The sequence below is a fragment of the Alnus glutinosa genome, chromosome 14 (genome assembly GCF_958979055.1).
Source record: "Alnus glutinosa chromosome 14, dhAlnGlut1.1, whole genome shotgun sequence".
Classification (NCBI taxonomy): Eukaryota; Viridiplantae; Streptophyta; class Magnoliopsida; order Fagales; family Betulaceae; genus Alnus; species Alnus glutinosa.
In genome coordinates this window covers 8,900,365-8,925,087 of record NC_084899.1, presented here as the reverse complement: position 1 = coordinate 8,925,087, position 24,723 = coordinate 8,900,365, and the positions used below count along the sequence as shown (strand labels likewise).

Genomic DNA, 24,723 nt, shown 5'->3' with positions numbered 1-24,723 from the left:
TAACAAAACTTCAACTAGAATTGATAATACTTTACGAGTACCAACTGAATTTGCAAAAGTAGCTACTAAGAAATACATTCCAAAAAGATTCTTTAAAGATTTAGAGATAAAATTCAAAGTCAAATAACTAAAATTTTGTACCACCATGCATATATCAATTGAACATAAAGAAGAACACAATTTGTGTGTGTGCATGCATTAAAACTGCAACAATAATGCAAGCAAGCAACAAGTGACCCCCCATTTCATTGCTCACTAGAGAATAAGCATTCTTTACAACAGAAATAAACAGAACAGAGAACATGAAGCTTTTAGAATCTTTGATTTTGCTGAAAGCCACTCCAACAAGAATATAGGAAATTGAAGAACGGTTGCTCTAGTTCCTTGGAGAATGGTTTAACCCCTCTCTCAAGCATTTCATCAAGCAGCTTCTTGGTACACCGACAAAGCCTCTGACAGAGAGCTTATAAGCAAAAAAAAAAAAAATGGAAAAAAAAAGGACAAAAAAAAAAGACTGATAATTATGGTATTTTTGTTCAGACAGAGATCTTATAAGTAGCCAACCAGAATGGCTCCCAATTCCTTAATGTTTTGTTCCCAGGCGCACCTTCCATGCACCTGCTAAGCCATGGAAGTTTTGCCCCCATTCCTATCTCATTCCCAAAATTCCCATATCACCCCTCTTTCTTGTCCTCCTCTCGGCTCTCCAACAACATCGCTATCATCCCCAACTTCTTCTCTTCTTCTTCTTCTTCTTCAACAGCTTCCTCATCCTCCTCTTCACCGATTCCTCCATCTTGGACCATTCGAAGCCTAAGCCTGCCATCCCCACGCTCAACATGAAACAGGGCAGCACAAGAAGGAACAGTAACAACTTTTAGAACAAGCCGACCGCCTTCTCCGGCACTGATTCATCTTTTTTTTCTTGACTTCATTCTATGAGAAGGGTCCCAGAGTACATCGATGAAGCCTTCGATGAGGAGTTGGCTGGTACTTTTAAAAGTGGTCTTTATCTTTCCGTCTTGGAGAGTGAGAAGTTGTGTGCCTGAAAAGGGATTTATTGCACGTTGACGTTCACACCACTTTTAAGTTTATTAATTTTTTTTAAAATGCCACCTCAAATTATATGTCTGTTTGTAAACTTCTTTTTGTAAAATTATTAAATTTTTTTAAAATGCCACCTCAAATTATATGTCTGTTTGTAAACTTCTTTTTGTAAAAGTTTAAGTACCCAGTATTTCTCTAAAAAAAAATTAAAAAAAAAAAAAGAAAAAACTCAAAATTGTTGAAATTTTGTAATGAGAGCCCATGCATTCCGACCCGACTCATGCCCTAAAACCCTGAGCCAAACCCACCCGGGTCCTTCACAAAAACCCCGACCTAAATGTCTTTTACTGTCTTATTGTGTTTCTCTCTTCGTATGCAAAGCAAAGAACCTGCGAATACCAAAACAGTAGTCTATCTGTCCTCCAAAGACTGAGAAAGAGAGACTCCGAGGCGCAGAGAACGAAGCTTCAGCGAAATGGCCGAGAAGGGTGCAGAGGAAGCGGCCGTGGGCGTCTCCGTACCCGAAGGCGCCTCCATTGCCTCCGGCGAGAACATGGTCTGGACTGACGTGTCACTCCTCCTCGAAGCCGCATGCAAAGGTCGATTCCTTCTTGCCTGAATTCACTTCCCAGCTCTGATCCCACTCTGTTTGCTTGCCAAGAAAATAAATGAAAAGCAAATAGTATTTCAATCTTATGCTTTACTAAAGTGAACTAAGCATTATTAATTGTTTAATTTTTTTTTCTCGGGAGCCAAAAGGGTGATTTGGCTGATTAGCTCAATGAAGATCTGGGGTTTCTTTAATTTCTGTTTGGAAACAACGAAGCTGTGTTTGGTTTCTGAGAAAATGGAGAAGTACGGGACAGATGATGGAGATTTGATTTTTATTTTACATTGTTCCGTGGGAAACAAAAGAATTAGTTCAATTGAGAACTGACAGAGTTGTGCAGTTTATTGAAAATTAAAGTTTGAGTTTTTAGTTTTTTTACAAACTAAATGATGAAAATTGAGTTGGAAGGGTATAAATCTGATGCTTCATTTGTTGCTGAGGCTGTATAGGAAAAGAAAATAAATGCGAATATTGTTCAGCTTTTGTTTTTCGTATTGAAAATCTATACTTCGGTCTTTGTTACGCCGGAAAGCATGGATGTTCGTTGAACTGAGTCATATGAACTCATTTAGTTAGTTGATTTTTTTTTTTCTTTTTTAAATAAAATATTTTTGGGGGAATTGTTTGGTGCAATGGCAAAAGTCTCGAGCTATCCAGGGTAAGTGCATGGATTCAAGTCAAGACAGTCACTTTATACAATCATATTGAAGGGTACGATCATATACAAGCCATCCTCATTTAAGTGGGACCAATACTGGATAATGACCTTTTGTCCAAATGCAATACCTCAATTTCTTTAGGTATCCCACAGTAATCTCAGCAGTTAAAAAGAGGTTAATCATTCTTCAATCTGTTATTTTGTGTGTGCATCGCATGTTAGTTTTTCTTCCTATCGAAGGGCAAACCATTTGCACTATAGTACTAGATTGAAATGGGAATGAAATAATCTTCGGTGTGACATTTTCATCATGTGGATGTCCATGTTCCCAATTGATTGGCACTTTTTGTTTTTGATATATACTCAAACCTTACATCAGGCGGTAAAAGAGTGGGTTCGGGTTGAACTCTTAGGTTCAAAATTTGCATGGCAGAATTAACATATAAATTTAATTGTGTGATGCAAAATACAGAGTCTATGTGACTGTTAGTATCACTTCCTAACTACTTTTGTTTTCTGGGTTTTGAAACTAGAAGATTGTTCTGCCCTATTAGCCTGCTGTTAGCTTTACCCTTGATTCTAGTTTCTTTTCATAATGTTCGGTCACAGATCTTCGAGATGGTGAGCTCGTTCATGGAGATAATTTCAATCTTTTTGCTGCCATGTCTGCTTTGGAGGTACTTGCTATGTATTTGATGCTTAACTTTTTTTTTCCTAGTTCTGATTTTAAATATAAATTATGTTTATTCTCGCACAATTTATGCTGCATTAAATAGCATTTCCAAAACATGTTTTTCTATGTGCTATTGATGGCATTTTCAACCCTCTTTTTCTTGTTTGTTAAGTATACATTTTATTTGAAAAAGAAGAACAAAGGCCCAGTTCAAATACATGGGAAGTATACAGGAATCAAGTGCAATTGGAACTGATCAGTGCATGAAATCAATAACATCAATGTGTCCAGAAAGGATTATGAAGAGCCAAAATGCTAATGAACTAATGACAAAAAAAGGAATAAAAAAAGGAAGAGAGAAAGAAAGAAATTGAAGGAATGCCCACTTTAGCTTATGCCATTTTAATGTTTTTCTGCAGTTTCTGCTTGGTTTTTTTTTTTTTTTTTTTTTTTTTTTTTTTTTTTTTTTTTTAAGTTTTATCGGTCCAATCTTTTTGCATTCTTGGAAAACTTTCTTCAATATCTTGTTGTGTTGTGTGATGTGATGCTCCTCAATTCTTATTATGTGATGCCATGGGCAAGTTATTCCCATGCCTTTTGCTCATTGCATGTGACTTAAACTGAATTGATACGGTAACTTTCATTTGGATGTTATTAAGTTATTTTCATTAGTTCTCCCCTATGAGAGATTGGGAGAAGCTCGTTTATGCCCCCAGATATGGTGGAGTTCTCTGACTTTATTTTTTTATCAAGCTTGATGGACCTCCCTCTTGTTGGTAAAACTTTTATTTGGTCGAATAATTGGGAGTCACCTTGGTCCAGAATTGATAGGTTTCTTGTCTCTCCGGCATGGGAAGCATGGTTTCCTAGTGTGTCTCAGAGGAGGCTTCTTAGACTTTGCTCGGATCATTTTCCTATCCTCCTTGACTGTGGTGACTTTCAAAGGTGGTAGTAGGTACTTCAATTTGTAAACATGTGGCTAAAGTTTGAGGGTTTTGTAGACGGGGTGGAACAGTGGTGGGACTCTAATCATTTTTAAAGCTCTCTAAGCTTCATTTTAGCCTGCAAGCTCAAGGCTTTTAAAGCTGATTTAAGGAAATGGAATGAGGAGGTGTTTGACAATGTAGAGAGGAAGAAAAAGATTCGTTTGGAAGAGCTACGTGTTTTTGATATCATTGAAGAAGAGAGGGCTTTAGGTGCTGAGGAGAGAAAGAAGAAGGCAGAAATTGTAAGCGAGTTAGGGAGATCCACTCTCATGGAGGAGGTGAGTTGGAGGCAGAAATCTAGGGTCTTATGGTTAAGGGAGGGTGACAAGTGCACAAAGTTTTTTCACAAAATGGTTAACTCCAATAGAAGAAAGAAATCCATTGACTCCTTGTTGGTTGATGGTACAATTTCTACCAACCGGTTGGAGATCAGTGAGAACATTGACCAATTTTATAAAAATTTGTACATCGAACAGTTCGATTGGAGGCCATTGTTGGACAACCTTTCTTTTGACTCTATTAGCGAGTCTGAGGTTATTTGGTTGGAGAGACATTTTGAGGATGGGGAGGTGTTGGAAGTAGTGAAAGTTATGAATGGGGACAAGGCCAAGCCTATTTGGGACAGTGTTATTAAAAAGATAGAGCGTTAGTGGCTAGTTGGAAAATGATGAATTTGTTTAAGGTTGGTAGGGCTACCCTTATAAAGATCACACTTTCCAATTTGCCTACTTATTTCATGTCTCTCTTCCCTCTCCTTGCGAGTGTTGCAAACCGTATTGAGAATGTTCAACAAGATTTCTTATGGGGTGGGGTAGGTGAAGAGTTCAAATATTACTTGGTAAGCTGGTACAAGGTTTGCTCTTCGATCTTTGAGGGAGGGTTGGGGGTTCGATGCTTGTTGATGTTCAATCATGATCGCTTAGGAAAATGACTATGACGCTATGTGCATGAGAGGAAGGCTTGGTGGAGTGTTGTGGTGAATTTTAAATTTGACGGTTCAGGTTTTTTTTTTTTTTTTTGTGGGGGTGGGGGGTTCTAATGAGCCTCTTTGGGCGTATGGTGTGGGGTCATGGAAAAATATTAGGAAGGGTTGGGGGAAGTTTTCAAGTCATCAGATATGATGTGAGAGATGATTTCAAGGTTAGATTTTGCCACGAGGATATGGCCCTTAAAGAAGCCTTTCTAGATTTATATGGTATTGCTTTCGCGAAAGATGCCTCTATAGCGGCTCACTTGGAGCTTTCTGATGGCTCCAATTAGTGGAATGTAAGCTTTATAAGAGTGGCTCATGATTGGGAGGTAGATGTCTTTGCGTCGTTCTTCAAGGTGTTGTATTCAATTAGAGTGAGACAGGAAGGTAAAGACAAGCTTTGGTGGGTCCCTTCTAAAAGAGGGTTGTTCAATGTTAGATCCTTCTATAGTGTCTTAGTTTTTAATGATGACTTTCTTTTCTCTTCGAAGAGTGTTTGGTAGACTAAGGCTCCTTTTGAGGGCGGCCTTTTTTGCTTGGTCAGTGGCCCTAGGAAAGATCCTTACCACGGACAATCTTAGAAATCGGCATGTCATTGTGATCGATAGATGCTATATGTGTAAAAGGAATGGGGAGTTCATAGACGATCTTCTTCTCCATTGTGAGGTTGCTTGTGCCTTTTAGAATGTTTTCTTTAGTTGAATTGAGCTATCTTGAGTTATGCCTAGAGGAGTAGTTGACTTGTTTGCTTGTTAGTGGACTGTCAGCTGTCATAGTGTTGTTGTGTAGAAGATGGTGCTTTTGTTCCTTTTGTAGTGTCTATGGAGGAAAAGGAATGACAGAAGTTTTGAGAACCGTGAGAAAGTATTGGAGGAGCCTAAGTCTTTATTCTTCAATACTTTGTATCATTAGACAATTGATTTTGTCATGATTTTCTTGTTCTTTTTTCTCCATCTAGTTAAGTGTTTTCTCTTATATACTTCCTGCGTACATGTAGGTAATTCTTATAAAAAAAAAAAGGTTATTTTCATCTCTCATGTTTATTTTTCTTTCTAATGTAGGATCTTGAATGCAAAGAGTTGCATAATTTTGCACTTTGTTTATGTTGTATTTTTTCCTATATGTGCTTAATCTATTTTGCCCTTTATATGCTTAATTTATATTTCTTAGTTTGTAATTGTTAATTTTTACTAGATAATGGACCCGAAGATGGATTCCGGTATGGTTTGTAAATACTACTCTGTTGATGAAGCCATTGAGAATGGTGCTGCTCCAGTCCCTATTAGCTTTTACAAAACTGTTGATGTTCAATGCACCATTGACATAATGGATTATCTTCTAGCATGTGAGGTATCTGCAATATTACTTTTTATGATTAGTCTTCCATATGTAGCACAGACAAGCCTTGGCCGTGATTGTCTTACCCAACTCTTTACAAAATCATATTTGTTTTTTTCCCATTTATGGACGTTTAGTGACACATCAAGGGACATATTCTGCTTTTGAGAAAGGCAGAAGGATACGAGGCTTATCCCACCTAAAACGAAGAGTCATTCAATGATGATAGTAATGAAGGAATAGAACAATCATAGGGTATATTTGTTATTGTGTTTTGGGGAGCGTTTTGTGTTTTTGGTTTGAAAAAGTGTTTTGATGTGAAATAAAGGTGAAAACTGGTTTTAGAAATATTTTCTAGTGGGGTCCACATTTGAGAAAATGTTTTCTATAGATTGAAATGGAGAGAATCAATTTCACGGTCAAGCTTTTATTTTGTTGCATCTAATGGTGTACATGGTGACATATAATTTTAAAATTTTAAAATGACATGACAATATATTCACCATATGGCAATAATACATCATTAGGTTTGTGGAATCTAATTTGGATCATGAAATAGATTCTCTCCATTTTACTTGAAATGGAGAGGATCCTATTTTGTTTTCTATAGAGTACACTTGCTTATTTTGAGAAACCCAAATAGATGTAGAACCCTACATGTAAAAATATAAAAAATTAAGAAGAGAAAAAAGGCTTTGACAATCTTCTTTTTTTTTTAAAAAAAAATAATAAATAAAAATTAAATAATAAGTTAACTCTAACCTTTGCAAAAGTTAAGCACATGGGAAGAATACAGATCTATAAAAAAGTGTTTTGTGTTTTGAGTTGTTTATTAATGTATTTGTTTTGAGAACATAAAATAAAAGACCAAAAAAAAAAAAAAAAACTTTAACAAACATGGCCATACTATTGCTTCTCCTCCCATCTCTTATCTCTCTCTCTTTTGCTTGCTCTCTCTATCAACTGATATACAAAACCTACCCTCTTTGTAACCATTCATTTATATAAATGGACTATAAATATTTTTTTTCTTAAAACTCCCAGTTTTTTCTTATTTTGAACCACAAATTTATATGAAATCTGGTGTAAAATTTATTTAACATTGGTGGAGGTTATATCCTTTTATTCTAAAATTGTTATTTTATTTTATTTTATTTTTTTCCAAAAAGGAAAGCATACAACACACACAAACATATATTTATAGATTGGAGTTGTTGTGTCCTGGCTCATAACCAAATGCTATGCCCGTGTCTGTGCTACTTTGGTCTTAACAACTTTTTATATGTATTTCTATGTAGATTATAATCTTCTACGTAGATCTTACCTAATCTTTATACTCATCTAAATGATGATCCCTACATTGCAGGCTACGTGGCACAAGGGTCACTCATTGGCACAAACCGTCTTCTCTTGTATCTATCTTTTGAGGCCTGATAGGACATCTTCACACGCCTTGCTTCATTCTTACTGCAGAGTCATTCGTGCAACCTGCAAGGCAGTTATTTCAGTTGTCTCAGATGCACGTACACATGAAGTAAAGTATTCCAACAACTCTTTTTGCCCCTTCATTTTATGGAACAAATTTTGGTCTTATTTCCCCCCCTAATCTGAAGTAGACTTTTCCTCGGGAAGTTGTTTAGTATTCATGTAAGTAAATATTTTTTGATGTCCTCTTGGGCAAAGAGTTAATTTTTTGTCTAAATGAAAAGCTTCATTCACTGCATATTGACAATTTTTATCTGTTGTTTCTAATCATTCTTTTTTTTTTAAAAAAAAAAAAAAAAATGTGATGAAATGGTATGTTTCTGGAAAACTTTTGATCTCATTTTTTTCTTTGGCAGGAAGAGGATCTATTTACAATGGCTTACGGCCTTCCTTTGGATGGGGATAGAGATGAAAAGTGCTTATCATTGCTAAATGCTGTTGAAGAAACAATTTCTCGCCAATTGCGTGCTTGCAAAGCCCACTCATCAAAAAGAAGAGTGCTAGAAGGTAGTTGTCATATCACTTGCTTGAACCTGACCTTTTTTCTCCTTTTAAAGCAAAACATTGTTTGTCAAGATTGCAAATGATTCAAAAGGACTCATGGTAAATGGGGGATGTGCATATTGGTTTTGAGAGGCTAGACTAGGACTGATCAACCTTTATGTGTGAATTCTTTCATATGTACTGTATGACATCTTTAAAAACCTGTCCACATTTTGTTATTTTGTCGAGCCCTTTATATTTTTTTTTATATATGTAAAAAGGTTGTAGTTCTTTTTGGCCCTTTTTGGGGGGATAAAAGGGTGGGTTTAACCCCCCCACACCTATATATATTAGGAAATAAACAAGAGGGGGTGGGCTCCCCAACAAGAAGGCCCAAACAAGAAATATAGTGGTAGTATAAAAAACAAACAAATATCTAGAAATGGGTCATAAAATGACTAGGTCCAATGTTTTCTTGGATAGAAATCATGGGAGCTACTGAAAAACCCTGTTAGAGTGCCGTTTACCAAAACCGAGAAACACTGAGGATATACAATGAGCTATTCAAGAGCATCATTTCTCCCCAAAGCCACACCTCCTCAACATATACAATAGAAAATCCCAATTAACATGATCATAAGCTTTTTCAAGATCCCTCACTAGATCTTAATCTACTATCAAGGCATTTATTTGCAATAAAAACAGGATCTAAGATTTGTGTACCTCTTATGAAAGCATTCTACGACTTAGAGGTGATCTTCTCCATCACCATCTTAAGCTTGTTTGCTAGAATCTTAGCAATAATTTTTTTGATACTCCCGCAAGACTAATCGGATGAAAGTCCTTGAGATTGATAGCCTCTGGAATCTTCGAAATGAGAGTAATAAACGAAGCATTGAGGCTCCTCTCAAACTTACCTCTAGCTTGGAAGTTACTGAAAACCTTCATGATATCCACTTTAAAAAGTCATTGTTGAATTTCAGAAGTGGCCGTCTGGTTTTGATCCGCCTTCGGAGTTGGTGGTAGACTCAATAGAGGATACCCCTCGGAAGGTTAAGGGTAGAAGGGAGCTTATGAATTTTGAATGCTCTATTATCTATAAAGGGAGCATCATCTAGGCGCGGAAAGGGTAAGGCTCATACTTGTTAGCATTTGAGGGTTTTGGGCTTTGATGTCTTGTAGGTGTTGGGTTGGCATGCGTTTTTGGGTTGTTTGGGTTGTGGGTGTTCTTGCTGTTTTTTGGGTTTTGGGCTTGTGAGAGCCCTTGTGTATACGGCGTGTGTATTTAGGGGCTACTTATGCTTTTTCAATAAAGTCTCAGCAAGCATGGAAAACCACCTTTGAGAAACCGTCAAGGCCTGGTGCCTTGTCACCATTCATGGCTATCACTATCGTCTTCACCTCCTCAAAATCTCTCTCCAACCAACTAGCCTCATTCTCCAAAATTGAGTCAAAGAGAAGAACGTCTACCAACGGCCTCCAACTACCCTGCTTGGTATATAACTGTCGATAAAACTGGCCAATGTGCTCGCTGATCTCTACCTGATTAGCAGAGAGTCTACCGCCAATCAATAAAGAGTCTATAGAGTTCTTCCTTCTGTTGGAGTTAGCAATAGTGTGAAAGAATTTAGTACTCTTATCACTCTCTCTTAACCACAACACCCTAGATTTCTACCTCCAACTCACCTCTTTCATGAGAGTAGATCTCTCTAACTAGGTAACAACTTCTGTCTTCTTCATTTCTTCTCATCACCTAAGGCCCTATATTCTTCAATGACATCAAACACATGTAACTCTTTACCTCCTTCACTGGGTAGAATGGTTTATGCTGCTGTTAGGGGGGTGCTGTTGGATGGTTTCTTAGTGGGCAATGTCGTTTTTTTCTCACCTTCTATCTGATGATACTTTGAAGCTGCTTTAGGCTTATAGGTTTACTTGGCCAAGTTAGAATTGGTTCCTGCGGGTAATGTTCAACTGGTGGAAAGGTTAGCTAGAATTCTAGGTTGTGGGGTTTCCTCTATGCCGATAAAGTATCTCGGTCTTCCGTTGGGGGCATCCTACAAGGCCAAGTATATTTGGGACGGTGTTATTGAGAAGATAGAGCGTCGATTGGCTAGTTGAAAAATGATGTATTTGTCCAAGGGTGGTAGGGTTACCCTTATCAAGAGCACTCTTGCCAATTTGCCTATGTGCTTCATGTCTCTCTTTCCTCTCTCGATGAGTGTTGCTAACTGTATTGGGAAGCTCTAGCATGATTTCTTATGGTGTGAGCTATATGAAGAGTTCAAATATCACTTGGTGAGTTGGTCCAAAGTTTGTTCGTCGATCTATGAGGGAGGGTTGGGTATTTGGAACTTGATAGGGTTCAATCGTGTTTTCTTAGGTAAATGGTTGTGGCGCTATGACTTGAGAGAGAGGTTTGGTGGAGAGTGCAGGTGGACTCTAAATTTGGCAATTCATGGGGTGGGTGGTGTTCTCGAGTCTTCTGGAGCATTTGGAGTGGGCTTATGTAAGAATATCAAGAAAAGATGGGAAAAATTTTCTTATCATACTGGATTTGAGGTGGGAGATGGATCCAGGATTAGATTTTGGCATGATTGGTGGTGTGGAGATGTGTTACGTATCTAGGGTATGTGACAAGGGCGTTCTTGGAATTATATCTATGTCCCTCATTAAGTGAATAGAAGATAAATAGGGATTTATATCCCATTAGGTTAGGAAAAAAATAAGGGATTGATATTTCCATTAGACTAATTAGAATTGGGTTTATTAATAAGATAAGAGTCGTATTGTCTCTTTAGGGAATAATGGATTAATTATTCCTATTAGGAAAATAAGGAGTCTCGATCATAAAGCAATATCTCCAATAGGAAAATAAGGGATTTGTCTTCCTTTAAAATTAGTAATATTTATTTAGGTTTTATAATATTAATTTATTTATTGTTTCTGTATTTTCAGCTTTGTAACCCTATAAATAAGGGTATTGAAGAATGAAATAATATGAAGAAGAAAAATTATAATTCAACTTTAGCAGTTGTTTAGGAGTTTTAGGGTTCCTCAAATTACCCTAACATTAGGAGGCCCAGGATTCCTCAAATTATCCTACCCAAATTATCATTATTATTCATTGTTCATCCTTCGTTACGGAGGTCCGTAATAGGATGTGGCTCTAAAGGAAGCTTTTCTAGTTTAATTTGATATTGCTCGTACAAAAGATGCCTTTGTTGGCTCATTTGGAGTTTTTGGGTAGTTCCAAGCGATAGAATGTAAGCTTTGCTAGAACAGCGCATGATTGGGAGGTGAATGTATTTGCCTCATTTTTTCGGGTGTTGCACTCAGCTAGAGTGAGAAGAGGAAGTAAAGATAAGCTGTGGTGGGTCCCCTCCAAAAGAGGGTTGTTCAAGGTCAAATCCTTCTATTGCTTCCCTAGCTTGTACTGAAGGTTGCCGCTTCCGGACTCAAGCTCCTTTGAGGGCGGCGTTTTTCACATTGTTGGCAGCTCTAGGTAAGATACTTACCCTAGATAACCTCAGGAAGCGGCCCATCATCGTGATGGACAGATGTTGCATGTGTAAAAGGAATGGGGAGTTCGTAGACCACCTTCTTCTTCATTGTGACGTGGCTTATGCCATTTGGATTGCCTCTTTCAGTCGTTTTGGTTTATGTTGGGTTATGTCTAGACATGTAGTCGATCTGTATGCTTGTTGGTGGACCTCTAGAAGTCTGCAAAGTGTTGTAGTGTAGAAGATGGTGCCTACGTGCCTTTTATAATGTTTATGGAGGGAAAAAAATGAAAGAAGTTTTGAGGACCGGGAGAGGACGTTGGAGGAGGTTAAATCTTTATTCTTCAAAACTTTATATTTGTGGACGACTACTAATGTGTCTCCTTTGACATTAGTTATAGTGATTTCCATGTTCTTTTTGCTACTTCTAGTTAGGTGTTTCCTTTTCTATACTTGTGTACTTAGGGTGCCTTACGTTTCTAATGATTTGTTGATTACTTATATATATATATAAAATCCAAGAAATAGATCTGTAATTACACAGGAAAAAAGCATTAGGTACATATATGCTATCACCCCAAAAAAATTAGTCAATTTAAAACTTTCCTAAAATCACTTATAAAGTGTTAAAGATAATATGTTGGTAGTCTCGCATTGCTAAGATAGAAGGCACATTCCTATTCTTCTCTCTATAAATAAGAGAGCACTCTTTGTATTCAATCATTCAATAAAAGCAATATGTAGCCTATAGGGCTTTCGTGTGTGGATGTAGGCATACTACCGAACCATCTTAAGTTTGTGTCTTTTATTATTTTCACAAGTCTCTATTTTCTATTATTCTGCTTTATTTTATTTTAGCTTTATGTTTTCTTTCATAAAGCCTAGTCACCTAGTAAGTAAGCAAGCAATGCGAGACTTAGAATTCATGAGTATCTTTTATAAACCACCAACTCTATGTGGTCTACTTATCTTCCCAATATGGGACTGGGGTGTCACAATTTTGCCTCTTAAACCTCTGGCATTCTCGTCAGGGTTACATCATGCGGTGCTAACGATACCACATGGCATTACTAGATGGCTCTGATACCATTTGTAATAACCTAGAGAAAATTGCTAGTTACATATGCGTTATCATTAGTCATTTTGGGGTGATAGTACAGATGTAGATAGCGCTTTTCACTGGGTCTTTACAGGGTCGCTCTGAAAGACGATTGAAGATACAGAGCACGGGAGAGCCTGCTTGCTACTGCAACGGCAACAAGGCGACTTGGAAACCGCAGCAAGATAGTCAGCACTGTAAAAACCAGATCTTGATCTGTTGAAGAGGAGCTTCAAATCAAAGTCCCATAGAAGGGGTGTCCAACCACTTCGGTTTATTATGCCTCCATAGCCAAGAAGGGGCACACGTAAGAGGGGAGACAGAAGCCAACCAAAAAACCAACAAAGCCAACAATCTGCAGCTTCAGCGGAGAGGGGAAGCGATGGGAAGGCACATGGCCCCCACGTGTGGGGAAGGGGTGGGTGGTGCTGAGGGGAGGCCAGGGTGACAAGAGGGGGTGCGCGACGTGGGGTGTGGGTGGATGGCAGATTTGAGTTTTAGAGACCCAGATCACGCATCCAAGGATGGCGCGTAGGCTTCAACACTTGAGGGGGATGGACAGTGGAAAGAGGAGGGTGGGGAGGAGCTGAGCGTGTGGTGGCAGAGGCAAAGGAGCTGTAGAACTGGCTTGCACACAACAAACAGAAAGAGGAAAGACAATAAAACCAAAGAAAAAGAGAGGAAAAAGTTGAAAAACATAAAAGCAATCCAGAGAATTTGGGGGGGGGGGGGGGGGGGGGGGGGATGGAGACAAGAGTCATACCTCCTCTCCCGGTACTCACGAAGGAGGCAGGGGGGTATCTCACAGGGAGATGAGGGATTATCTCTCAAGAAAGGCTGAGAGCTTCTGTCACTAAAACTAGAGAGAGAAGCCAGGGCGGTTAATGCTTAGGTATATAACATCCCTTACCAGGTTTCTTGCCTAGTTTAGCTAAACAATTATAATTGCAAAACCATAGCTGTACTATCATGTGAAATATAAGTGGTCACTAAAGAATGTCTGACATATGCTGGCTACAGTATACTAATTGTAGTTGCAAACAAAGGTGTCTATTTGAGCCATGTGGCAAATATACTCAATTTTTTATTTTTTTTTATGTCCAGTCTGATTAAATTTTCAGTCATTATATTTACCTTTTGCAATTGATAGTACTTTATTCTTTATACGATCTGATGCACTTTCTTACTGCAAGTAAGTTAAAATGTTCATTTTTTTTTCCCATGTATTTACTAGCTCTTTGATGTATAGATATAGAGCCATTACAAGCAAATGTTGATCTGGAAGAAGGCTACTGCAAAGCCTTGTTATGCCGTTTACGCTTTCGTAAGGTCTTACCCTGTGTAGACTCTTAAAATTTCTGTGATTGATATAGAATACTGTCTCTGCATTATCTATGATCATATATATTTGCATGGAAGCATATGTTTATCCTCTGTTAGCACCCTTTTTGTTGTTTCTGCATCATGATCATGTGCATCAATGCATAGCATCTTTTATCTATCTTTGGTGCTTTGAACTCAAGAGTTGTGCTTGTAACACTGAAGTTCCTCAAAAAAGTGCATCAGTTAATATCATCATTTTTTCTTTCTTTCTTTTGCTGTTTGCAATAGTGATCTGATAATCAGTTCATCAATCATATTCTGTGTTTTATCCCTCTTGTTTTTCCAAACTTTATGTGAATAACTCTGAGAGTGCTGGTTTGACATCTCTGTTCTGCTACATGCGAGCGCAAAAAAAAATTGGTTCTGCCTTGGCATTTAGTTTTAGCAAATGGCTTGTTTGTTGTTTCTGCATCATGATCATGTGCATCAATGCATAGCATCTTTTATCTATCTTTGGTGCTTTGAACTCAAGAGTTGTGCTTGTAACACTGAAGTTCCTCAAAAAAGTGCATCAGTTAATATCATCATTTTTTCTTTCTTTCTTTTATTGTTTGCGATAGTGATCTGATAATCAGTTCATCAATCATATTCTGTGTTTTATCCCTCTTGTTTTTCCAAACTTTATGTGAATAACTCTGAGAGTGCTGGTTTGACATCTCTGTTCTGCTACATGCGAGCTCAAAAAAAAATTGGTTCTGCATTGGCATTTAGTTTTAGCAAATGGCTTTGCCCATGATTAGCTTTATTTGATGGTTTCATCTTGCATTTACGTGTATCAACACCGTGGCATTTTGTACTCCTTTTTTTTTATTCCATTTGTTCTTTTCCATGGACCAAAACCAAGATCATGTTTTGTTTGATTAGTATTTTCAACATCTTTCCTTTGTTTTCAGCATTTTTACCATGTTCTTACGTCTATGAGGCGGCCTCAAGGGAGAGGTTTGGAGTTGGCGAGGAAACACATAGCCGCCTGCATATCAGAGCTAGAATGCATTCTTAAATCGTCAGAATTTCTTAGATCTATTGCCAGTGGAGCTTGTGATGATGACACAGAAGATAGAACTACTGCTTCAGGTTGTCAACCAATTGGATTTGATGCTAGCTTAAATTGTAGATTATCTGCTCCTACACCACCTCGCACGATTAAAATTCTTTCTTGGAAAAAGGTGAGAATTTAGAGAATTATTTCTGATATCTCCGCTAATTGACTTTGGTTATTATAAAATCTTCTTGTTATTGGGAAAAAAAGCAATCCTAACATATTTTTGTCTCTGTTCCCAGGCCATTGAATATTTTGTGAAACTTCTTCATGATCTAGACATTATATGTTCCTACTCGTTGGACCCATTGTTAGAAGGTGTTTTGCACTTTGTGGTTCAGTTCCAAAAATCTCAACCTGATTTGGTTGCAAGAGCTCATCTCCAGGTTGGTTTTTACTGCATCTGGCATCTTTGTACTTCTGTGATTTGATGACTTTTTTTTTCCTATTTTGTAATTGAGGATTGTAGCTATTGATTGTCACTGTAATCATTAGGTTATTTAGGTTACTGGATCCTTTATCTAGAAAACAAGTCTTCGAGTTCTTTTATGCTGATGAGAGTTCTGAGTTTCCTAGGCATGTGAATGCCCCCTATGGAAGTACCACTCTTGTACTTAACAGGGATGCCGTTGCAGAGCAAGTTAATAGTATTTAATTGTCAAGAGTCAATGATATTAAGTGTTGCCCTATATTATTTTGAGTAATTCGATAGTGGGCATTGCCATGTTAGACAAGTTAATAAATGGGCGATGGTATAGGGTTTAGTCAGAGTCTATTTAAGCATGCATTACGCTCAAATAGAGGCAGTTTTATATGGAATAAAATTATGAGAAAGTGATTTATCTCTCCTTCACTTTCTCTTCTCCCTTCTTTTTCTCTCTTTCCCAACTTCTCTCTTTCTAGCTTCTATCTCTTCTTTCTTTATTTTCTCTTAACTTTTTTGCCTTAATTTTGCAATGGGTGGATATGGGTTTGACACATGGACTTCTCAAAGACCCATGTGTGAAACCCATTGCTTTTGACGACCTGCGTGTTAAGAAGCCTTGCATTCAGTCACGGGCTAGGCCTTCCTCCAAGCCTTTTGAGCCCATCAAGATCCGTAAGAAGGTGAAGATGTAGGCTGGGCTTTGTAAACCTCTTGGGGGCCTCACCCCGAGCCCTGCCACTGGTCCGGGTCATGGTGGCCAGTTTCCCTCCGCCACGAATGGTGTTTCTCAGCCTTCGTCGGAAGTGTTGAGTCGGCCTGGAGATGGGTTTGACTCGAAGGTAGGTCTGAGTTTGTTGGCAGCTCTAGCGGAGGTAGGTCAGTTTTCGGCGGTAGTTCAGTTCTCACTGGAGATGCTTCAGTCCTTGTCTCAAAACTTACCTAAGCCCTTGAAGTATTACTACTGCAAGTTCAAGGCTAATAGGGCTTCGAAGTTGGATTTTGGCTGCCTTGTGGGAGAGGGTTTTCTAGATTTCAAGGGAGGATAATATCGGGTTTTCTAGGCTATTCTCACAGCAAAGCCTTATGGCTTGCAGGAGGTCAGGATTGGTCTAGTTCGATGAGGTCTGATGACGCTGGAGGCAATATGTTGTTCCCGCCGAGGCCGGTGTTACTGTCAGTAGCAAGGTGCTTCCCCCAGTTTTTGTCGGGTATGCTATCAATTCCCTTTCAGCATCTTTCTTCTTCTTTGGGTGCCTATTGGTTGGATCAGCCAGCGCCAGTGGCCCCCCCTCTTACACGATGGCCTCCCCTCGCTGAGGTTGATGCTGCCTTGCACGTCTGTGGTTGACGTTGCTTTCTCTCCTCTAAGCGAGTTTTATGAGCTTTGTAAGTCTTTGAAGGAGCCAATGGTGGCCCTTGATTAGCATTGGGGCTCAGCACGAAGGGGAGTCTGAGATTGTGCAACGTGCGATGGAGATTGGCCCTTTGTTCGGCATTTCTTGTAGAGGTCATGGGAATCAGTAACTGGATCTCTTGACAACCCTTGATAAGGAACATTGTTGAGAGGTCCCGACTACTTCCAAACGTGGTACAAAAGGCATATGGGAAGTTAAAAACTTGGAATGTTCCATTAATTTTGAAGGCTCTAGCCGTGCAAAGGCAGGAGGGCTCTGTCAGCATTCTAAGGTTTTTGGCTTGTGTTGGTAGGGGTATCTTCTAGTTTTTGGTGGGTTTTAAGGGTGGGGTTGGGGGTTGTTTTGGGCTTTGTGAATTGTGAGTCATTGTTTCCTTTTTGTTTTCTTTTTCTTGGTATTCCTTTTGTATACTTCCTGTGTAATTAAGGACGCCTCACGCTTTTAATATATTTTGACATTACTTATCATTAATAAAAGATAAAAAATTGGAGAACCCCATCGCACAACATCACCCATCAGAACCTACCAATCGGGAGAAAGATCCACCCCAACAGTTGGCAATCCCCCATCACTCATGCACTGCTACTACACATCACCCAAATCCACCCACCACCATGCTACCACCAACAACTTGGGTAGATTCCTTCGCAGGGCTTCTGCCACCCAAACACCCAAAACACCTAACCACCGTGACTCACCGGTCAACTCTCTTCTCCATCAGCCTGCGGCCTGGCAGCATCGCATCAACCGCCCACTCAGCACAAACCAGACGTCGACCACCCCCTTACCGGCATGACCCTATAGCACCGCCACTCCCCTTGCTTTTTTGTTGTCCATGCCGCCATAGCCACCGTCGGGAATTGCGACTGCACACCGAACCCAGCTGTGCTACCTCCACACTCCAGATTTTGATGCCATTGATGTTGTGCAAGAAGACCATACGAAAAGAAGAAGAAGAAGAAGGTGGTTTCTGAATTCATTTCAAAACTCGAGATCGAGTTTTCTCCTACAAGGGAGCATGATGCGGCAATTTATTATTATCTAATTTTCAAGAGTCAATGGTAGCAAGTGTTGACCTAAATTATTTTGAATAATTCAATAATGGGCATTGCCATGTTAGATAAGTCAATAAAATTATGGTAGGCAAGTTAATAAAAGGGCGTTGCCCTAGGGTTTAGTCAGAGTCTATTTAAGCATGCATTGTACTCCAATGGAAGCAATTTTTTATGGAATAAAATTATGAGAAAGTGATTTTTTCTTTCCTTTTTCTCTTCTCCCATCGTCTTTTTCTTTCTCTCCCCAGCTTCTCTCTTATTTGTCTTTCTAGAGTCCGTCTCCTCGTCTTTTCTTTTTTCTTTTTTTTTTCTCTTAGCTTATTGCCCTAATTTCGCTATGTGATTTTTGTAATTATTTTGTCCCGCATCAAATAGAAACAAAAACAAAATACCTAAATTTTGTCTGCATGCTTAGTGGTATCTCTCCCTCTTTACTTGGGTTAAATGCATGGGAGGGGAGGGATTTGGACGAGGGAAGACTACTCTCCATTGCTGCTTCATAAACAACTACTGATTTACTTTGAGAAAAAAAATGTTTCTGCTTGCTAAGTGTTTGTATTTTGAATAATCAAGTTCATTAAAACCTTGAAAAATGTAAACTGTCATGTGAGTGGAGAAGAAGCAGGTGATGTTACATTAAACTAAAGCTGATGTAGGTGATGATAATTGTTGTGTGGTCAAACGTTTGAGTCGGAGAATAAATTGGGACTGGATTATGACTTAGAACTTGAGAAGCAAAGGCTCCAGGTAACATGTTTATACACTATAGCATGAAGCATTTACCACAGATAGGATATTGTGCACTTTGGAAAGTACATGATGACATAGATACTACAGACTCACAAACAAAGTCCTCATTTTGTAATATGTGCTTCTATTTTTTGCTTATGAGTTGCATTAGATGTTTACAACTATTGATCTTGTTGGAGTATTTTGCTTGCTGTGTTTTTCTTCTGTTCTGGATTCTCAACCCTGATAACTTATAAACAGCTTCTGCTTGTTCAAGATGGGAAACTGTATGGGCGGGATTCTATGTTTGCTGTGATCACTAGAGCTGCAGCATTGCCCGAGGTTACGAAGAATCATGATATTCAGAATAATGAATATGTTGGACAACTAGGACAGGTGAAGACAAAAACATCTTTTGGTATAAATACGTATGCATTTGCTGTCTATTCTAGAGTCATGTTAGTGATAATAATCCCACTCTACCATCTTATTTAGCTATTCTATTTGCTTTGCAGAAGGTACTTCTAATATGTGCAATTTCATTTTGTATTGCAGTTAGTGCTTAATACGCTCAAAATTCTTTGTACAAATTCTGCATGGCAGAGGCGTAAGCTAGGGAAAATGCTACAAGATTGGCGTGTTATCTATGTACAGGTGTGTCTCATATTTGTAGTCCAGATCTCATGCAAGTTAACATATTGGAGTGTTTTCTTATTTTTCATTCTTCACTACAGTGGGGTAGTGGTTACTGTTTTCTTGAGTGGTTTTTCTCAAAAGCATCCTTTAAACCCCACCTTGTTAATAAATATTGCTTTCCCCTTGGTATCTTGCCCAGTGAATTTCCCTTAAAAATTGCACTTTACGATACATGATATATAGATAACTCAATGAGTAATGTTACTATTCACATCCATTTCACACTGGCTTATGTGATGGGTTTTAAGTAGCTTTTCATGTCAGCCACTTAAAAAAAAAGTGTTAGCCACTTAAAATACGCTACATCAACCGATATGAAATGAGTTTGAAGAGTAGCATTAATAGGCCATGAACTAGATCAGATAAATAGCTTCATATTGGGTCGTGCAGGGCAGCTAGTATGGATCCCATGAGGGTGCCTTCTACTTCTAATAGGCCATGAACTAGATCAAAATTATTTTCAATAAGATGGCTCGATAGCAGATCGCTTCTTCCCCGCTCGCAGTAGGGTTCCAAACCTCGCCTCGCTCTTGTGACTTGGCAATGCAGGCCCCACGTATCGGAAATCTCGGCCCCCAAACAAAAATACTTGTATGCATCAAAAAACTCTACTGCACCGGATGGGTGGGCTATCTGTTTCTTAGCCCAGGTATGAACTATTTAGGGAAAAAGTCCAAATGAACCAAACCTTGATACCACATTCACCAAAGAGATACGGCCATCTCTTTAGGTTGCACACACCCTTATATGAATCTAGTATGAATCTAGATCACTAGCAAGCAAGACACGCTGGGTACCGCAGCGCATCTGTTTTGGGTACAGACTCGAAATGCTAGTCACACTTAAAAGCCGAGTACTCTACCGTTGAGTTAGCAACCCGAATAAAAATGTATAGATCCAATCGCAATCAAAAAAGTAACTTAATTGATATTGAGCCATCACTTTTAGATCAGTGATCTGTAGCCACACAAGCTGTATATTATGGAAATTGGCAAATATAATTGGAACAATCACTTGTGTGCTTCGGAGTATCATATATCTATGAGGAGCAAATATGAACTCAGCATAGGGAAGTTGTTACCCTTTGCTACATTGACATTTATGCTTACAATTGTTGATTTTCACTTTACCCATGAGTATTATGTTGGCTATACAACAAGTGTTGGGCTTGACAGTAAATGTATTTATGTTCTGTTATATGTGACAAACAGCTAGAGCTGGCATTTAGAAAGGATTTTGGAGACATCTTGAACAGTCCGGATGACGAGGTATGTTAGTCTGCCACAGGTCTAACTGACTTGTCTCCTACCTGTATTGTAGCAGCGTCTGTATCTGCTTGTTTGGTTAAATATTTTATGATTTATAGATTTGCTAAATATTAGCAATCCCTGATGCTTTCACTAGGGGGATCTATTTTCAATCAAAATTTGTTTGGTTTTGCAGAATGTATATATGAAAATTTTCCAACATATCCTCCTTTGGGTAGAGGAGCAAACATACTGGATAGCTTCCCGTTTTCTTTTATTGGGTTTTGAGTTGGAGCTCTATTCCCCAAGTGAATATTGCATGGTATACTGGTATATGTATGTTGTCTTGATCAAGCTTGCAGAAAAAACACATCTTAAGGTGGCAGCGAGGAATGACACTAGTAAGTATACTCGTTTATTTATTTATTTTTAATAAATAATAATAAACTTATCAAAAACAAAGGGCAAAGGCCTCGTACACGAAAAGTATACAAGAGAACTGAATACTCTATAGGCTACTACAATTTAAAAAACAAATCAAATCTACTAGATTCTCTAAGACAAAATTAGGAACATTTACAATAACCCAATGCAAAAGAGATCTCAGAAATAAGGATTTTTAAGAAGCACGTTGGACTCACTATCCTCAAAGAGACGCCGATTCCTTTCTCTCCAAATGCTCCACATTATGAGAGCAGAAAACTTGCTGGATTTGATGGATCAAGATGCACAAACCCACCGAGAGATCTCAGAAATAAGAATTTTTTAAGAAGCACGGTTGACTCACTATCCTCAAAGAGATGCCGATTCCTTTCTCTCCAAATGATCCACATTAAGAGAGCAGGAACTTGCTGGATTTGATGGTTCAAGATGCACAAACCCACCGATTTTTGCACCTTTAACAATGGAGTATAGAAAATATTAGTGGATAACTACAAACATTTAATCTGCTATGTTCTTTTGGTAGGCTAGAAATATGCCAAATAGTTCAGGGAAAGCCTGTAGATTGGCTGATAAGATTATTTTGGGTGAAGGGATCAAACTCTTCGGCATGTACCTCTGAATGGTTCTGCCTCTTTCTGTCTAGAATAAGATATTTGGGAACAACTGAAATACATTCTGTTATAATCTGCATTTGATACTGTCTCCATCAAGTTTTGATACCCTTTGATGTGTTCCTATACTTCTGTTGAACAGATAAACGAAAGGGAAAGAAAAAAAGGGATTCCCTGAAGGAAGTGCCAAGAGAATATCGAATCCCACCAGCAGTTCTTTTTGTTCAATGCCAAATTTATCTCGTTGAAGGGCTCACAATGGTAATTCTTCTTGTTTTAACTAATAATTTATGCGGTCATGGATGACCACTTCTAGGAAATGCTATTTAAGATGCTTAGGAATAGAAGTTGACATCCTAAGTGTGCAAGGTTGTAGGTGTTCTTGGTTGGTAGAACCCTACTATGACAGGTTTCTGAAGGAAGTGTTTCTAGTTTAAAAATTAGACAGGCCATTCTAAGTTGTGAATGTGACAATGGATTGTGCCATTTTTAAATTTAGGTGTTTTGCGTAAAGATTTTCCACTCAAATGCTCTACTTATCATTTATCAAAGGAAAACAGAAATGCTCGAATCTTCTTATAGTATTTGAATCTTTCCAGATGCTTGCTGCTTTGAGGAATGAAAACATGATCTTACAGAGTCCAAATCCTTTTAATACAGAGCAAGAGGTATGGCTTCTGATCCTATTTTATTTATATTTGCATATCTGAAGTAATTCTGCCATGCTGGGCATGGTGGGAAAACATGGTAGCTTAATCATTACTGAGCTAATTGAGGCCAATATAGTTGTTTTTCCACAACTTAAACTCTTGATGTGGATGGGTAAAACAACTGTCCTTACTGATATACATCTTCAAAACATTTTTAAAAGGCACTACTTTTTGCATTTGAAATTGATTAATTTACACGTGAGATAAATCCAATTATCTTACTCTTGACAATGTTTCAGCATTTTACTCGTGAACCTGAATACCTGATTGCTTTTTGCTGCGTTATCCATTTAACTCTGCTGCATGGTTTTTAGACTAATATGCGTAATTTGTTACTTCGCAGAGATTTATTCAGAACTTTGAACTTTTGCAAAAAGCTTGTGTTCCTGATCACATCTCATACCCTGCATTCAAGGAATCGACGACATATGCTCGCATCTCTGTAAGTGTTTCTTTTACACTGTACAAGCTTTTATAATCCTCTCTCATATGGAGTAACTGATATCTCCTTATCTGCTTAGACCCTGGTTATGTATAATTACTTTAAAGATGCTCAGAGAATTGCAAAGGAGGTCAAGAGTAGTTTTTCCAATGACCCAGACAAATTGGCCGAACTCAGAAGGATAGAGCAAGTGGCAGAGCACAATAGCATTGCCTTAAATGTCATTTCTCAGGTAGGAGCCCTCGACCCTACACTGAAGGTTTCTTTTGAATTCAGCCACCATCCTTACTTCGCTACTGCCGTCGTCAAGAGATCTTGAAGGTGCCCTCTATTGATATCCACCAATTTTGAAACACTTCACACAGGATTCAGAGGCAACTGGGTCATGCGGTATAGTTCTTGGTAACATTACTAGTTGTTTCATCATAATTATTTGTTACATTTATATTGTAATTTTGAATAAGAAACCAATAAAAAACAGTGTTCATGTACAACTTTCTTGCCTCTTTTTTTTCACGGGTTGGATGGTGGGGTTGGGGTAAAGATATCAACTCTTAACACATAACGGAGGGAAGATGTTAGACCAAATGAGAGGTGGTTGGGATAGAATAAAGAGGGGGACAAATGAGGGTAAAAGGGTGATTAGTTATAGAGAGCAGAGTGGGGAAATGGTGTAGGAATATTAAGTTAATGGACTAATTTCTTGATAGATTAATGATCAGAGTCTGAACGGGACAAGCAGTAAAAGGAGTAGCAGAAAATGAGAAAAGTGAAAAAACTTAAGAGGAAGACAATTGAGAGAGAGCATAGGAATCCACTTTCATCCCCTCACCAGATAGGCCTCACTAACATATCGTTCAAACATCCCCATGCATTTGCTTGCTTATGCATTTCTGTACGCAAAACGAGTCATTCATTTGCAGATTATTTTCTTTAATAAAGGAGGTATAGTCTCTACCACTTGCTTCTTCTTTTTCTTTTCTTTTTTCTGAGCAATACTGTGAAAGTAACAAAATGGGTCTTTTCCACTTTTAAATCATGACAGAGGAGAGAAATGCGGAGAAGTTAGGAATGCTTCTCAAAATTCAATGAGAAGCGACTCACTTAGCAATTTGCGTGCTCTAAAGTTTGTACTTTTAGAAATCTTCAAATGCGGTCCAACTTTGGAAAAGTAGGAGCTAATTATGCGTATCTTAATAATAGGAGCAAAAATCCAATCTGAGGAAAGACTGGCTCTATTGATGGCTTCGGGGATAATGAGCGAGTCCCTTTCTAGAATAAGGAATTTCTGCTAATTTAACTACTAGCATGGCAACATGAGCTTCCTCAACATTTGCTTCCACTAGAGGAAGCTGTCTTTAGGCAGCCAAGATGATGTTCCCCTTGGAGTCACAAAGAACTGCTGCTACAACTGCCATATTGAGTCCAGGTGTGTAAACTGCACTATGTGGGCGAATAATACCCTTATTTCGCATTTGCATTTTGCTGAGAGCAAATTTTAGTAACCACATCGGCACTTTGTGGAATCCGCTCTTAACCACACTCGTGCATGCGGTTTTTTTGTACTAACAGCTTGTGACATCCGCTTTGCATTTTGAGCTTCTTTTTTAACTATGAACTTAATTTTTATGGCCTTGTTTTTTAAAAAGGTTTTTAAGATGGGTTTAATCCAA

General features: G+C 38.4%; 1 protein-coding gene across 2 annotated transcripts; it reads left to right on the top strand.

Moving 5' to 3' along the window:
* The first annotated feature begins 1,398 nt into the window (after positions 1-1,398).
* On the top strand, positions 1,399-24,723 carry LOC133857901 (uncharacterized). Of its 2 annotated transcripts, XR_009898396.1 has the most exons (17): positions 1,399-1,646; positions 2,925-2,992; positions 6,139-6,294; positions 7,649-7,816; positions 8,124-8,274; positions 14,102-14,181; positions 15,129-15,401; positions 15,517-15,660; positions 19,162-19,296; positions 19,456-19,554; positions 20,808-20,864; positions 21,040-21,244; positions 22,041-22,159; positions 22,498-22,566; positions 22,952-23,050; positions 23,130-23,440; positions 24,254-24,723. XR_009898396.1 is itself a non-coding variant. In XM_062293278.1 (16 exons), exons 1-16 carry the CDS (start codon positions 1,523-1,525, stop codon positions 23,367-23,369), a joined length of 2,187 nt encoding a protein of 728 aa, XP_062149262.1. In that variant the 5' UTR covers positions 1,399-1,522; the 3' UTR covers positions 23,370-23,544. The 2 variants fall into 2 exon arrangements, 1 of the variants encoding a protein (XP_062149262.1); XM_062293278.1 differs by lacking the exon at positions 24,254-24,723 and having other exon boundaries at positions 23,130-23,544.